The 13,869-nt window shown below is 52.0% G+C and overlaps 6 protein-coding genes across 6 annotated transcripts; 2 read left to right on the forward strand and 4 right to left on the reverse strand.

Annotated features, from left to right (window-relative positions):
* The first annotated feature begins 77 nt into the window (after nt 1-77).
* BDV17DRAFT_69143 (sorting nexin 1) lies at nt 78-2,230 on the forward strand. The gene is made up of 6 exons (XM_073764974.1): nt 78-210; nt 264-323; nt 385-860; nt 919-1,299; nt 1,346-1,948; nt 2,002-2,230. Exons 1-6 carry the CDS (start codon nt 177-179, stop codon nt 2,158-2,160), a joined length of 1,713 nt encoding a protein of 570 aa, XP_073620694.1. The 5' UTR covers nt 78-176; the 3' UTR covers nt 2,161-2,230.
* Nucleotides 2,231-2,530: 300 nt separating this feature from the next.
* BDV17DRAFT_286669 (mitochondrial 54S ribosomal protein bL31m) lies at nt 2,531-3,019 on the reverse strand (the record flags this gene model as incomplete). The annotated part of the gene is made up of 1 exon (XM_073760971.1): nt 2,531-3,019. One exon carries the CDS (start codon nt 3,017-3,019, stop codon nt 2,531-2,533), a length of 489 nt encoding a protein of 162 aa, XP_073620695.1.
* Nucleotides 3,020-3,703: 684 nt separating this feature from the next.
* On the forward strand, nt 3,704-4,411 carry BDV17DRAFT_286670 (flavin reductase family protein; the record flags this gene model as incomplete). Its single annotated transcript, XM_073760972.1, has 1 exon — nt 3,704-4,411. One exon carries the CDS (start codon nt 3,704-3,706, stop codon nt 4,409-4,411), a length of 708 nt encoding a protein of 235 aa, XP_073620696.1.
* A 158-nt stretch (nt 4,412-4,569) lies between these two features.
* BDV17DRAFT_250704 (putative ubiquitination network signaling protein) lies at nt 4,570-8,275 on the reverse strand. The gene is made up of 2 exons (XM_073756356.1): nt 6,242-8,275; nt 4,570-6,186 (listed from the first exon to the last, which is right to left on the reverse strand). Exons 1-2 carry the CDS (start codon nt 7,944-7,946, stop codon nt 4,874-4,876), a joined length of 3,018 nt encoding a protein of 1,005 aa, XP_073620697.1. The 5' UTR covers nt 7,947-8,275; the 3' UTR covers nt 4,570-4,873.
* A 3,157-nt stretch (nt 8,276-11,432) lies between these two features.
* On the reverse strand, nt 11,433-12,013 carry BDV17DRAFT_286672 (FKBP-type peptidyl-prolyl cis-trans isomerase; the record flags this gene model as incomplete). Its single annotated transcript, XM_073760973.1, has 4 exons — nt 11,433-11,460; nt 11,518-11,559; nt 11,665-11,685; nt 11,778-12,013. 4 exons carry the CDS (start codon nt 12,011-12,013, stop codon nt 11,433-11,435), a joined length of 327 nt encoding a protein of 108 aa, XP_073620698.1.
* A 561-nt stretch (nt 12,014-12,574) lies between these two features.
* BDV17DRAFT_286673 (thioesterase family protein) lies at nt 12,575-13,592 on the reverse strand (the record flags this gene model as incomplete). The annotated part of the gene is made up of 3 exons (XM_073760974.1): nt 12,575-12,931; nt 13,016-13,185; nt 13,415-13,592. The coding sequence occupies 3 exons, from the start codon at nt 13,590-13,592 to the stop codon at nt 12,575-12,577; spliced, it is 705 nt and encodes a 234-aa protein (XP_073620699.1).
* Nucleotides 13,593-13,869: the final 277 nt, after the last annotated feature.

The following is a 13,869-nucleotide window of genomic DNA, read 5'->3' on the forward strand; positions in this document are numbered from 1 at the left end:
GCTATCCGCGGGCGGTGTTGGACATCTGGCCCGCTGGGTTGTCCGACTCTCCAACTCCGTCCGCACCAGCTCCCACATTGCGTTCCAAAATCACACATTGCAAGTCCGCCAAAGTCCTTGATTCTTCTGTATTGTACTAGATACCCTTTACTTTTTTTTCCCGGTTCCAATTACCCATGGATCTGGAAGGCGGGGACTCTCCTTGGGGCGGTAGGTACCAGGCAGTCATCATGCAGTCGCATCATAGCTAACTTGAGATGCAGATGTGCCCTCACAGTCGACCGGCAGCCATAGTGCATCGAGGCCGGACACTGAAGCACCAAGTACATCCTCGCTGAGTTTGGTTTACTGCCTCCACCTTACTAACTCATTCGCATTCCACAGCTTCAGATCAATCACCCCAACAAGAAGCTCCCCGTTCGGTACGACGAGGCCCCCGAGGCAGAGGCAAGATCAATGCACAAGCAACAAAACTCGAAGCTGTGGACGATACGTTTGATCCGCTCGGTCCGCTCGGCGACAAACCTGTCGAAAGCAGCCCGACCAGCACTGAGCAAGCCCCCATACCACCCCAGAAGGAGGCTTTTGCGGGTCGCAATGTGCGCCCGACCTCGTCCACATCGCAAGCATCCAGCGCTGCTGGCATGATGGACTCGGTCAATCTGGAAGAGGACGGCACGGGCTTTAGAAACCCCCCGCCGGTGCAACCGCCAAGTGATGTGGAAGGTCCAGCGAGACAGCAACAGCCGAGCGTCAGCGTGGAGAAAGCTGCCCACCCGACCTTCGATATCTCCGTCGGTGATCCGCACAAAGTTGGCGATTTGACGAGTAGTCATATCGTATACCAGGTTAGGACCAAGGTAGGCGGGCAGTCAAATTCACTTCAGGGCCCTGGGTTGCGGAACTAACTTAGCGCAGACGACCTCCAAAGCGTACCGACAGCCCGAATTTACCGTCAGCCGGCGATACCGTGATTTCCTATGGCTTTATAACTCTTTGCACAGTAACAACCCCGGCATTGTCGTACCTCCTCCCCCCGAGAAGCAGGCAGTTGGCCGGTTTGACACCAACTTTGTCGAGTCTAGAAGAGCTGCGCTGGAGCGCATGCTCAATAAAACTGCTGCTCACCCTACTCTTCAACATGATGGCGACCTCAAGATATTCCTTGAGAGCGAGGCTTTCAATGTGGATGTCAAGAACAAGGAGAACAGAGAGCCTGACCTAGGTCAGAACAAGGGCATGTTTAGCTCGTTTGGAATCAGTGTTGGCGGAGGCGGGAAGTTCGTCGAGCATGATGATGTAAGTTACCATATGCCTCACAAGTTGCTTGCTAACTCGCGCAAAGTGGTTCCATGATCGGAAGATCTACCTCGATGCACTTGAGAATCAACTCAAGGCATTGATGAAAGCCATTGACACAGTTGTCGCCCAAAGAAAGGGTCTGTCAGAGGCTGCAGGTGAATTTTCCGGTTCAATACAGTCACTAGCTGCCGTCGAATTGTCTCCCATTCTTTCTGGGCCTCTATATGGACTATCGGATCTCCAGCTGCGCATCAAAGAGCTCTACGATCGTCAAGCGCAGCAAGATGTGTTAACGTTAGGGATTACGATTGATGAATACCTCCGCTTGATCGGCAGCGTTAAGACAGCATTCTCGCAGAGACAGAAAGCTTATCACAGCTGGCACTCGGCGGAATCGGAGCTGCAGAAACGCAAACAAAGTCAAGAGAAGCTTCTTCGCCAAGGGAAGTCGCAACAGGACCGCTTAAACCAAGCGAACGCGGACGTAGCCGATGCGGAAAGGAGGGTTCATCAGGCACGGCTATTGTTCGAGGATATGGGCAGGTTGATGCGGAACGAGCTGCAGAGGTTCGAGAAGGAGAAGGTGGAGGACTTTAAATCCGGCGTGGAGACGTTCTTGGAAAGCGCTGTGGAAGCTCAAAAAGAGGTCAGTTTTTGAAAACCCAACCTGGCAACACAGAGTTAACTAACCTGACGCAGTTGATTGAACTCTGGGAGACCTTTCTCCTGCAGCTGGATGCAGGCGAGGAGGGCAACCCATTCTACCCACCCGCAGCTGAACATAATGCCCCTGCAGAGTCGGCGCCTGAAGGTCCCTCTGAATCTGCCACAGTGTCGACAACCGAAGAAGAGGCGTAAGGACGTTTCGTTCCTTGTTCTGTACAAAAGACAAGCAGCGAATATCCCTTATAGTTCGTCCACATTCATTAGCCTTTGTATGGTATCATGATCTTTATGTTATGGCGAGTTCTGCGCAATTGGAACCTACATAATTAATCGATGCTGCATCTCATGTAAGAAGCTATCAGACGTTGAGCCTCGAAGCGAATTCTGATAATGCTATGATATACTGCACAAAAGCCTAAAATACAATCCAGCCATATGAACCAACTGTAGGATGACCACACTCGGTCAAGTTATCCACGACAAATCCACCCCAGCGTCCGGCACATTCCTACTCAATCCCGTTCATCCAAACGGCCCAAGTACACCCGCTGTGAGCATGCACCTATTTCTTCTTCTTCGGCTGAGTCTCCTCCTGCCCAAACGAACTAATCAAATCCAACAAATTATCATCCTCCTCCTCCGCCTCCTTAGCCGCAGCCTTCCTAGCCTCCTCACTATCCTTCGTCTCCTTACCCGCCTTCTCCTCAACCGGCGCCGGCGCCGTGGCATCCCACCCGCGCCCGAACTTCGCTCTGAAAGCAGCTAGCCGACCGGCCTCGTCATCTTCCACGTTCCGCAGCTTACTGCTGCTCGGGTTCCAGAGGATGCTGTTGCGCGTGTCGCGGGTTGATCGGTACACGGGGAGCGGCGACGTCGTGCGGTGCGTGAATGTGCTTCCATCCGAGAGCGTGATGAGCTGTGTGAATGTGTAAGGCCGCTTCGGGCGGCGGAGGAGCGTCGCGTGTCGGCATTGTGTGCAGATGAAGGTTGTTGTTGACTGGCTTATGGAGGGTGTGGCCGCTGTGCGGCGGAGTGTGGTGTGGAGGGACATGGAGGTGCGGTTGGTTTGCGCACGGTGTAGCCTTAAGTAAGTGGTATGTTTGAAGGAATCGGAAGGTTTGTAGGCTCGTGCCGGTGCGATTGGCTTGGCTGCTTGCTCAATGGGGTGGTATGGTCTGCTTGTATGAGAGGTTCTCGATGGAGAAATTTGGTCGGAGTTATGTGCTTACATAAGCACTCTCCCGAACTTTTCTTCGGACCGCATAGTCGCTCCGCGATAGTTAGATATGACGCAGCTGGCTAGCCAAATGCTTACTCGGTGATCGCGATTGATGGCATTTTCATGATGTCCCTTGGGGTCCCGCATTGGTGTTTCTCTATCAAATTGACTGTCCGCCTCCCCTATTTGTCGTCGGGATGAAGGTCCTTTACTTTGGAGCTCGAGCTCTTGCGTCGGCCTCCCCGGGCTTGAGGTCATGTAGAGGTTTGTTCAGTTAACAGCGGTCCTAGACGACGGTAATTAACAATATTTGAAGGAAGTCGACCTATACTCAAACACCATTTCCAATCAATACCGCATACTCAACCATGGCAACCCCAATGCCTCCTCCGAGTCCGAAGCCTCACCACCATCGTAACCCGCCCATCACCACCCTCAACAACCCCAAATAGCAAACCCAACTCCCCCTCACAAACCAATGACTCTCCCGACCTCCCAACTCAAATTCGCCTCCTCATGCGCCGCGTTCCCCACCCCGTCGCAATAATCACATCCACCGATCCCTCCCCATCCACAACACAACCACATACAAGCTCAACAGACGCATACCAAACCTCCCACTTCCGCGGCATGACAGTCTCCTCCTTTAATACCGTGACACTTACTCCAGAACCTGTCGTCTCATTCAACGTGCGCCGGCCCTCCGAGACGCTAAATGCGCTCCTTTCATCGGGGCGGTTCCTCGTGCACCTTCTTGCTCCGAATCCGGCTACCGCGGCGCTGGCGCGGGACTTTGCGCGCGGGAATCAGAGGCTTGCGAGTGCTGGTGCGAGTGGGGATGGGGAGGGGATGAGTGGGTTTCAATTCGTGGGGGTTAGGCCTTTTCATGGGTCTGGGGGCCCTGGGCAAGAGGGTGAGGGTGAGGGTGCTTCTGCCTCAGTACGGTCATTACCACTACCATTGCCTATGCTTCGGGAAAGGAATGATGCGTCTGCCGAGAAGCCAGGAGCAGAGGCAGAGGCAGAGAGCAGCTTCTTCCCGTTTATATTCGAGTGCCGGCTCCTGCGGGAGAGTGTCACCGAGGTATACGACCATACTATTGTTGTTGGAACGATTGTGCGCGCGATTACGAGCGGCGACTTTGCTGGCGAGATCACGTCGAAGGATCTCTGTTTGACGTATGCGAATACGAAATTCTATGGTGTTGGAGATGAGGTGGCTTGACGATATCGTTTTGGTCCTGGGAGACATAATAGATTATATAGACCACCTGACTAGATGTGGATGAACAAGTCCAATGTAAATACTACGACCAGTGCACTATAGAAGTCCTGATATACGGTAGAGAAGAGATATGGAAGTGGAAATAGAGAAACCCCAAATAAGAAGCGTCAGAACCAAAATTTTTCTTTCGGCAAAAACTATAAGGTACTTATGACTCTACACAACGAGCACAAGATCTATGCTATGGACCATCGGATAAGCGCTAGGCGCTAGGCGTTGAACGATGAGAGACTATATAACCACGACATTGCACACCATTTTCCATTCCGGAGCTTGTCCGACCCGAGCGAGAGCGAGCAGTAGACCAGGCTTGAGCGGAGCGAACTGGATGGGGAAAATCCCAAGACGTTTTGCTTTTCTGGGCTTGGCTGGCGCTGGAGCTGGCATCGACAGTTGCATTGTCTAGTTTCCTTTGCCGCGGGCAGAACTAGGGCTGCCGCTACCGCTGCCGCTTCCTCCGCTGCCTCCGCTCCCGCTTTCGCGGCTGGCAGCCCGCTGGAAGGGGCTGGAGATGGGGCGCAATCCAGGACCGTTGTTGAGCGGGTTGCTATCGGATCCGGAGCCGCGGCGGTTCTCGTTGCCGAGTTCGAAAGGGTCGACGCCGAATGGGGCACGGCGGGTTGACGGACCGTCGATGAACTCGGTGCCGTAGGTGCTGCTGCGCGCGGACTTGTTGGAGAAGGAACGGTCGCGGTAGACGAAGTCCGGGTCGAGGAAGGACGCTGCGTTGCCGAACGGAGAGCTCGAAAAGGGCTGGTAGGATGGCGCTGCGATTGGGCTTGTGGGGTGTGAGGGAGCAGTACCGACTGGAGACGACGTGTGCTGGAGAGGGCTAGACTTGAGAGAGAAACCCTGACCTAATAGCGAGCGGTGGCCGGTCAGATTCGACGCCAGCGAGCTCAAAGGCATAGTGGGCATGTCGGTATATGAACTTGTACCAGGCAGCTCGCCTTCAGGAGTAAGAGGAGCCGGTTCCATAAGCATCTGCTGCTGCTGCTGGATGGCCTGTTCAATGGCTGTACACTGTTGCCACAGCTGGCTAGTGCGCAACTGATAGTCCTGAACTGCCTGGCTGATGTTGGCGAACTGCTCGTTGAAGCCCATCTCCAGTTTCGCCTGATCTTGTTCCCGGGCGAACTGTTCTGCGGCACGGCGTTCTCGCTCGTTGAGGCCCTGTGCATTGGCGGAGACGATCCGTTCGTACTGTTCATTTACTCTGGTTCGCCGACCCTGGAGACGTTCGCGTCTCTGCGCAGCAGAAGTCAACTCGGATTCCAAGGAAGCCAGATCGCGGGCGTTAGCGGTTCGGGTAGCGGAGATATCTGCCTTGGCCGATTTGAGAATTTCCAACTCCTGCTCATACTTGGCTTTCTGTTCAACCCATTCTTGATATTCCTCGTCCGGAACATTACCCATATTATCGATTTGACTGTCCAGAACGGCAGTAGCTTCTTCAGTTTGTCGAATGTTCCTCTCCAGCTGAAGCGAGCGTTGTTTTTGTCTGTTCTCGTCCGTACCGCTCTGGAGACGGTTGTTGTAATTATCCAGCTCCTTTCTGATCTTGGAAATAGCAAGCTTGTGGTCGTTTTTGGCCTTCCTGAGCCGCGAGCGCTTTTCGTTCAGTTTCGCTTCGGCGTTACCAATAGAGTTCTTGAGAGTGGTCGTAGGCGAAGATGGTCGATAAGAGGGTTGCGGCGGCGTAGGTACCGAGTTGGCTGTTGACGCGAGAGGTTAGAATCCGGTAAACTGAAAGCTAGAACGAAATCTTACCTTGTTCTGCGTCATTAGCCGGGGGAGTCTTGACACTCATGGCGCAGATTTCTTCATCGGTATCGCTTTTGACGAAAGAGCAGGTGTAGGCGCAATTCGGGGCAAGGCCTGAAACCTCGCCTCGCCAATAAATAGTATTGGTCCCTTTCGAAGAATCCTGATCTTTGACGATAGTAGCCGTGGCCCATGGGGCGCCGTTGACGCAAACGTAAAACGGTACCGCGTCATTGTCCAATTGTCCATCTTCGCAACCTGACGCGGAAGTATCATCCGCGGAAGTAAAATCCCCCGCTGCGAATTTAATTGTCGAGCTATCCACGTTCGTGATCCACACAAGTCCATCATCCAGAGATACACCCTGAAGATCTTCCTCCGTCGTTGTAAGTCCTCTAGTTGCTTTTGACAAGGCTCTAGAATGTTCATACTCCCTCATTACCGTCACCTTTGTGCTTGCTAGTGCAGCCCAAAAGGGTTGACGGCTCCGGACCTGATTCGCTTGTCTTCTTCGCTTTTTTGCCGAAATCAAGCGATCCCTACCATCTTTGTGCGTCGCGGCGGTGATAATTTGACCGTCAGGACCCAGATATGACGAAACGCTGGCCGCAGACTCGAATGCCGAATCGATCTGTGTCTGGGAGCCGGCAGACGCTTCGGTGTCAACACGCTTGCCCGATCGGGAGGGTGTCGGGGTCCTGTTCTTGGTCATCGATCGTCTCGCCATTGCAGTACCAGCCTGAGCCAAGATATGTACAGCTAGCAAACTCCGGATCCAGCTCGGAGATGACTGCGATTCGGTGCGCTTGAACTCGGCGGGCATGAGGTAAGAATAATGCGACAATAAATCGGGGCTAATTAGTTTCGCGGAAACAAGGTGGCCGACCACAAAATCCTGTATGCCTTTACTGCGTATGAGATGCAGAATGAGAACAATTCCCACGCAGAGAGCATTGACGCCTCCATTTTTCCCTGCGCCCCCGCCGCCTAGGGTGATAGCGACTTGAACATGGGCTAAATCGAGAGCAAAATTCTGGGCCCAGGTCCACATAAAAAGACCCCAGACGAGCAAGCAGAAACCATCCATCGCGATCATCGTTCCGAGGGAGGGCGTTCCGGCGGGACCTTGAAAAATATCGAAATTGGAGGTGAAGGAACCAGCAGAGGTACCGCTAGGAGGCATGAAAGTCAAGGACGCAAACAAGAATTGGACCAGAGTGAGGACCATCGGAGGGAGCTGCAGCAGAAAAATCAGAATGGCGATAGTGTCGTACATCGGGCAAGATCTGAGAATGGTGGATGCAAGCTGAAACGGGTTCACAGATGCATTCGAGGTCGTCCTCTTGTCCGTACGACGTGACGCCTGTCCAGCGAGTCCGCAATGCGGCGCCACGGCACCATTCGTCTGCCCGTATGACATGTCTGCATTTCCCTTTGCGTACCCACCCAGATGACCGCGTCCGTTGCTGTCCGCTTTCGAGTTGTCGGTCGGTCCGTTGGATTTGGCAGCGGCTGACGTTTGATCTCCCGATCGATGCGATGGCCAGTCGACCTGCGAGGAGGGTCCGGTTTCCGATGCAGCGGCGCCGTTGTAATTCGCGTTTAGATGTCCATTCGATTTCTGCTTGTTTGGCTTCTTCCCAGAGCCGCCGGAACCATGATCTTGTCGATTGCTATGACTCTTCCTAGCCGTAGCCGATGAACGTGGCATGGACGAGGGAAGCCAGCACCCAGGTCCGAGTCGGCTTGGCAGATAGTAGCCAAGGACTTGGACCAGGTGAGAAGTGAAGTCGAAGACAGTTCCAAAAAAGTTCGCGGGGAAGGGCAGGAGAGTGGTTTAGCGGGAGACTCAGGGCCAGGGACTCTGCAGTAAAATGAATGACAAGAAGGTAGGAACGGAGGAAAAACAGGCAGAGATGAAGATACAAAAAACAAAGAGGGAAAGAATTCGAATAATAAGATAGAGAAGAGGGGTGAGAAAGGGGATAAGACGTGGCGTGGGGAGCGTAGAGGGGAGAGAAGGAGAGGAGTGAAGGAAAAATGGACGAGATTTGGTCGACCCTGGTTGGGTCTGGATAGAAAGAGGCGGGAAAAAGACGAAACGAAGTGATCGTCAGAGCAAGGCAACTGTTGTGGCCTGATGTTGCAGGCGTCGACAGTGTCACGTATGTAATAAGAGACTTTAATACGTGCAACAACTGCCAAAAAAATGGCTATATACTCGGTATAACCAATACCTTACAATACTGAAATCGCCAGAGCGCCTGGATCCGGTTGGGTCGTACTACTTCACTTATTCTTAGAAAGAGTATCCGCTGACGGAATTGAGCTCTGAACTACATAAATCCTGTGGTTAATCTTTACATTTCACCACATTAAAAGTCACTTCAAGCTCCTCTCCTAGCGACAGTCTGTTTGAAGCGCCAGGTTGGAGGCTGACTTGGCTCTGATAGTCCATCACTCGGCTTCCCGCCGACGGCGTCCCTTGGCTTGATACTAGCCGTCATTTCTCCAGGAATGCGCCTCATGTCTCAGCAGATATCAGAGACGACTGCACCAAGAAAGCTTTGACAGTGCAGCGCACACTGTCGCCTGCGATGTCGGCCATTTCACGGGCTCCGAATCATGCCATATACCGATGGGGTTACCGATCGACCTCCAGCATGCCGCTTGTCCCACTTCGGAGAAGCAGACGCATATATAACTGCTGGGCGTGCACGGTGCCCAACTGGAGTAGATAGATGTCGCCCTTTATCTCTGCACAACCTACACCATAAATCACTAGTCTATCTCCTCCTGGCCCTGTCCATAGGCAGACGGGTAAGCCCCAGCCTTGCCTATGTCCATCTGCAGGGTTCGTAAGCTCAGTGTTAGGGATGCTCGAGGTATTCTGCCTGCCATAGGCTGGCTCCGCCGAATTGCGCTTGGAAATCCCGGCGTTGTTATCACAGATCCCTCGTCGGAGCACGATTGGCAACTTGTCATGCATCTTGCTCTCTCCACCTACCATATCATCCATAATACAGCACAGCAAGAGGATGATCTGCCGATCTTGTCCCTAGCTGGCCGATCCTGAGGTCTGCGGGGTATAGATACGGATGTGCGACTTGGGCGGAATCGCAACTCGAGCTGGACGGAGAGTTCGTGATAGCCAATCGCGAGAAACCAGACAGCGATTGCATGTTTCCGGCCGTTGGCGAAGCGCGCACTCTGCTCTCGGATTGCACAATGCAATATTTGCGAATAATCCAAGACCAAGCATTGCACAAGGCAAGATAAGATATCTCGATTTGTAAATCAACTTCACATGTCTTCGGCAGTCGAGCGGAGATGCGGGCTGAAGTCTGAACTTTCAGATCTCGTTGAACAGATCTTGGTTAGGTTGTCACAGTTGAGCCTTGTGCTGCGAATGTGGGATTTTTCCGCAACCTTGACTAACAGCGATGAGCACTTATGGGAATAGACTTTTATGGATTGCAATATAGGTCAATCCTAGCCAGAAAACGGTAATGGAAAGGACAAGCTGCGACAAGGATCCAGATGAGAGGGAGCTCTGGGGTATCAGGCGGCCAGGTAGTGATCTCATCACAATTGAGAGGAAACCTCAAGTCATTGCTGACAACAAGTTCCTGCCATGGTCAGTCACCTTTTTTTATATGAAGAGCAATGCGCTTTAGCCATTACTCCGTACTCTGGAGATCTGGTATGCAGGCCTTGATCCTTATGCGTGGAGGGCTCGCCGTGGTACAAGCTGATCGTTGGAAACCAAAACGAAATGATCGACCTGCGCTGCACCAACCGGCGCATTTTCCCAGCTATCGGCACTCAAATGGACGAAATGCCAATTTGGCCCCGCAGGATTTGTCAGTCAGTCACAGTCAGATGATACGACGCACTTCATGCGGTAAGTTGTTGACGTGCGAAAAAGTCACTGCCCGCTTCTCATTGGACTTGAGTGCAGCAGTAAGCTGACGATTCGACGAGTTGAACAAGGCCACGAATATGGTTGCAGGAGGGAAGGACCAAATTTGGGTCGAAGAATAAGGCGTGCTGATTGAGCCGAAAGCATGCTGGAAACGTGAACCCAAGGCTGAACCCAGACTCTTGCCTCGTGGTGGGTCTGCTGAGGTAACCAGATTTTTGGCGCTAGGCGGGGCTAAACGGTCGATCTTCATCCACTTCCTTGGCGGCCAGAAAAGACCTGGTTCATCTCTCAGGGTCACGTTTCCTTCTTTCCAGAGTACATCCTGGCATACAGGCTGTATCCGTACGATGCTTAACGCATTCAAGGAATCACATCAGCTATTAGTCTATGTTTAATCTGGGTTTTTCGTAAAATTATTTACTTTCGCTTTCTGGGGTGTAATTTCTATTGAGTGCCCCTTCGAGTCATTGTCTCGCGCCAACGTTTCGATCCAGCTTTTCCGCGAGAGCACAGATTTCCGGCCATTATTATGCACTTCTAGAAGACTGAGACACCCTACTGACTTGAAGCACTGCTGGCAAATGACCATACCGCGCGAAATACACCGGTACCCTCCACTGCTCCGGGTGGAAGGTCAAAAGGTACTGCAAGCTACGAAATAGCCTTTTAACTCTTGAAACTGGAGCTTTAAGCCGCATAGGTATACATGCATTGGCACCTATGGCTTGAACCAGCTCTCAACTTGGCGATTGGCTCTGAACCATATACACGGAGAGCATAGTGACAACAAAATCGCGGCAACTGCAACAATGCCGCGGCTCGTCCCGCGCTCCCAGTACGTACTGACAAGGCTGCAGCCTCAATCCGTTCTTTGTCTCACTGTTTACTCTTTAACCCCTCGGTTATAGGAACATCCATGACATTGCATTGCCAGCAATGCTACATGCTTCTGTGCGCAGAGGTCCTGACGAAGCTCAAGGCACCGGAGATATGAGTTACGGTCGATATTGCTCGGATCCGATGCTCTGCGCGCGCGGCTTATTGATGCATTCATCCCCAGGTTTACTCGGGTGCAAAAAAAAACTACGCATTGCAGACGGATACCTGCATTGGCGGGACTCGGTTGGTCTGCTTCACAAATTGAGCTGAGAAACCATAGCCAAGTTGTAATATCCTCGAATGAACTGCTTGGTATGATAAATAACAGAAAAGGCAGCCTATGTTCACACAGAAATGCTATGCCAGCCGGTATCCCACTTTCAATCCAGCATTTTAGTTGATCTTAATGAGCTCAACCTCGCTGAAACCACCATTAGTACAGACCATACAGATTTGATCTTAATTGGGGAGAACTTACAACTTGAGGGTCGCGTTAGGGGGAATTACGGGAGGGAAACCACTATAAAAGAAGCAAAGGTCAGTACAAGAGAAAAATCTTGACCTCAGCATGACAAAATTTCCTGATTGGGTCGAATCGAAGAAGAAGAGCAAAGGTCCGGCTCACCCAGCGCCATAGGCATAGTCCCTATATGAAAGAGCTCTCGTTAGCGATTTGATCCCACGATTTCAAAGCCCGCCCAAATCATCCACGGGACGCAGGCTTGTCACAGAACTTACGGAGTACAGATCAAATTAGCCTTCTCGCCAACACTGAGCTGAGGAACACCCTCATCCCAACCCTTAATGACACGGCCGACACCGATGGCCGTAACGAAGGGGCTACCGCGGTCGCGGGAGCTGTCGAACTTGGAGCCATCGGCAAGAGTTCCGACGTAGTGCATGGTGACATGGTCTCCCTTCTTGGGGAAGTTGACGCCGTCACCGGGAGAAAGACGCTGGACTTCGACACCCATGATGATTGATTTTGTTTCTTGCGAAAGTGGTTTGTTTATGGAAAGATTGATGGCTTTGGAGAAAAGAAAAGAGCTTGGAGGGGTAAAAACAACAGACGCAAGCAAAGCTATGGTGGGGGTGGAGTAAATAACGCCATAATCACGTGATCTTGAAGGTAAGCCAATCGGGTGCTTGAATCGAAGGGGTGTTCCTGTCACATGACTGTAGATGGAGGCATCGACGCAGTACAGACCTTGGCTGGGGTCTGTGTTTAGGAATTTGGAAAAGAAAGTTTTATGGAGCTCAGGGCAATCTAGACTTTGGATGTGCCCTGAGACAGAATACCATTTATTTGGTGGTAGCACGACATGCAGTGTGCAATGCGAGCTGCAACTGGAGATATATAGAAGTCTAGAACCTTCCATGCAACTGATGGGTTCAGAGGTCTCTTTCTACCAAATGGTCTACATATACGCGCTAGACTACTACCCATGAGCAACAGTACTATATATAGTGCGCACCACAGACGGCGACAGAAAGGCGCACTCGCCAAATTCTGGGTCTCTATATTCTCTCCCGTCTCATTTCTTTGCAGACCCCGTATCCTCAACCGCATCCGCGCGATCCCAGCTCTCGACCTCCAACCTCCGAACCCTCTCCTCAATCTCTAGAATTCTCTGCCGCCACTGCTTCTTAGCCTCTTCCTGCAGTTCCCATGTACTCTTAAGCTGCTCCATTAGGAACGGCGGAATAGCCGCCTTCTTCCCGAGCTTGTAGTCGTAGGTAACGAGATCCTCGTGCACGCGGGCCGCAGGGCGCTGCTTTCCCTCGGAGAGGATCATAGCTTGTAAATGGAATGCGTATTGAGTTGACTGGGATGATGAAGGGTCGTGTACGAGTTTGTGGTAGACTGTTACTTTATCCGGGTATTGCATTGGCTGCGGCGAAGGAGCGTGTTAGCGAGTTGGCAAACACCGAATGGGATGCATAAGTGCGATTTGCTGTTGGCATAAGCAACGTACGAATTTGTAGTCGATCTTGATACTCCGAAGAATGATACCAAGCCCACGGTTGCTGACCAGATTCATCCATTCCGCTTTATGCGCTGGGTCGATATGCAAGGCGAAGTTGCGGGTGAAGTACACGCGTGCGGTTTCGGCGTAGCGGACGTATGTGACGTTGTTGACATGGCCTATTACGATTTGTTAGGACCGGCAACCCAATCTATATTGCGAAAGGAAAGGATAAATACCCTTGTCCAAAATCAGCCACGCCATCACTTGTTAAGTTGGAAGCGGAGTCTCGACAGTCTTACCATGCTATCCTATCCTCACAGAACATGCCATACACATGTTAGCAATATCAAATATACCTGCAGCTCAGGGCACAGCACAGCGTCATAGGCTAGCATACCATCTCACCCCACGCAACATTCTGCCTATACAGTCCCCTCCTTGTCGCATCCGTCAAGTATCCCTCGCTGCCTGCAATAAGCTCGCGCCAGTCTCTAGCGATCTGTCGCACGATGTCACCAGCTTCCGTGATCTGGTGAGGCTTCAAGCCAAACATCATGCAGCATCCTACGCGGCGTTTCGTCATTGTGAGCCATCGTGGATCAATATCGTGGGGTTTCGGCGCTGTGGACGTCTTTGAACTCGAGATCGGGGGTTGAGCGTTGTTCAGGTTGTTCAGGTGGGAAGAGACTGAGAATTGGCGGACCGACGTTTGAAGAGACCTGGATAAAATGTATGAACTCTGGAGAGCTGGATTGCGTATCATTATGCTGCGATTATGTGGGAATGTGAATGTTGTTGAGTTGCGCTTAAGCTCAGAGTCTGGGGGACCTCGAGTTGGAGATGCGCAGCTTACCCCACTC

The sequence above is a fragment of the Aspergillus undulatus genome (assembly GCF_047715775.1).
Source record: "Aspergillus undulatus strain CBS 261.88 unplaced genomic scaffold BDV17scaffold_2, whole genome shotgun sequence".
NCBI classification, from domain to species: domain Eukaryota; kingdom Fungi; phylum Ascomycota; class Eurotiomycetes; order Eurotiales; family Aspergillaceae; genus Aspergillus; species Aspergillus undulatus.

Coding starts and splice junctions, on each gene's coding strand:
- BDV17DRAFT_250704 (XM_073756356.1), bottom strand. CDS start 7,946: ATGCCACGTTCATCGGCTACGGCTAGGAAGAGTCATAGCAATCGACAA. Junction 6,187..6,241: donor GGCTAATGACGCAGAACAAG/GTAAGATTTCGT, acceptor TCGCGTCAACAG/CCAACTCGGTACCTACGCCG.
- BDV17DRAFT_69143 (XM_073764974.1), top strand. CDS start 177: ATGGATCTGGAAGGCGGGGACTCTCCTTGGGGCG. Junction 324..384: donor GCCGGACACTGAAGCACCAA/GTACATCCTCGC, acceptor CGCATTCCACAG/CTTCAGATCAATCACCCCAA. Junction 861..918: donor TATACCAGGTTAGGACCAAG/GTAGGCGGGCAG, acceptor AACTTAGCGCAG/ACGACCTCCAAAGCGTACCG.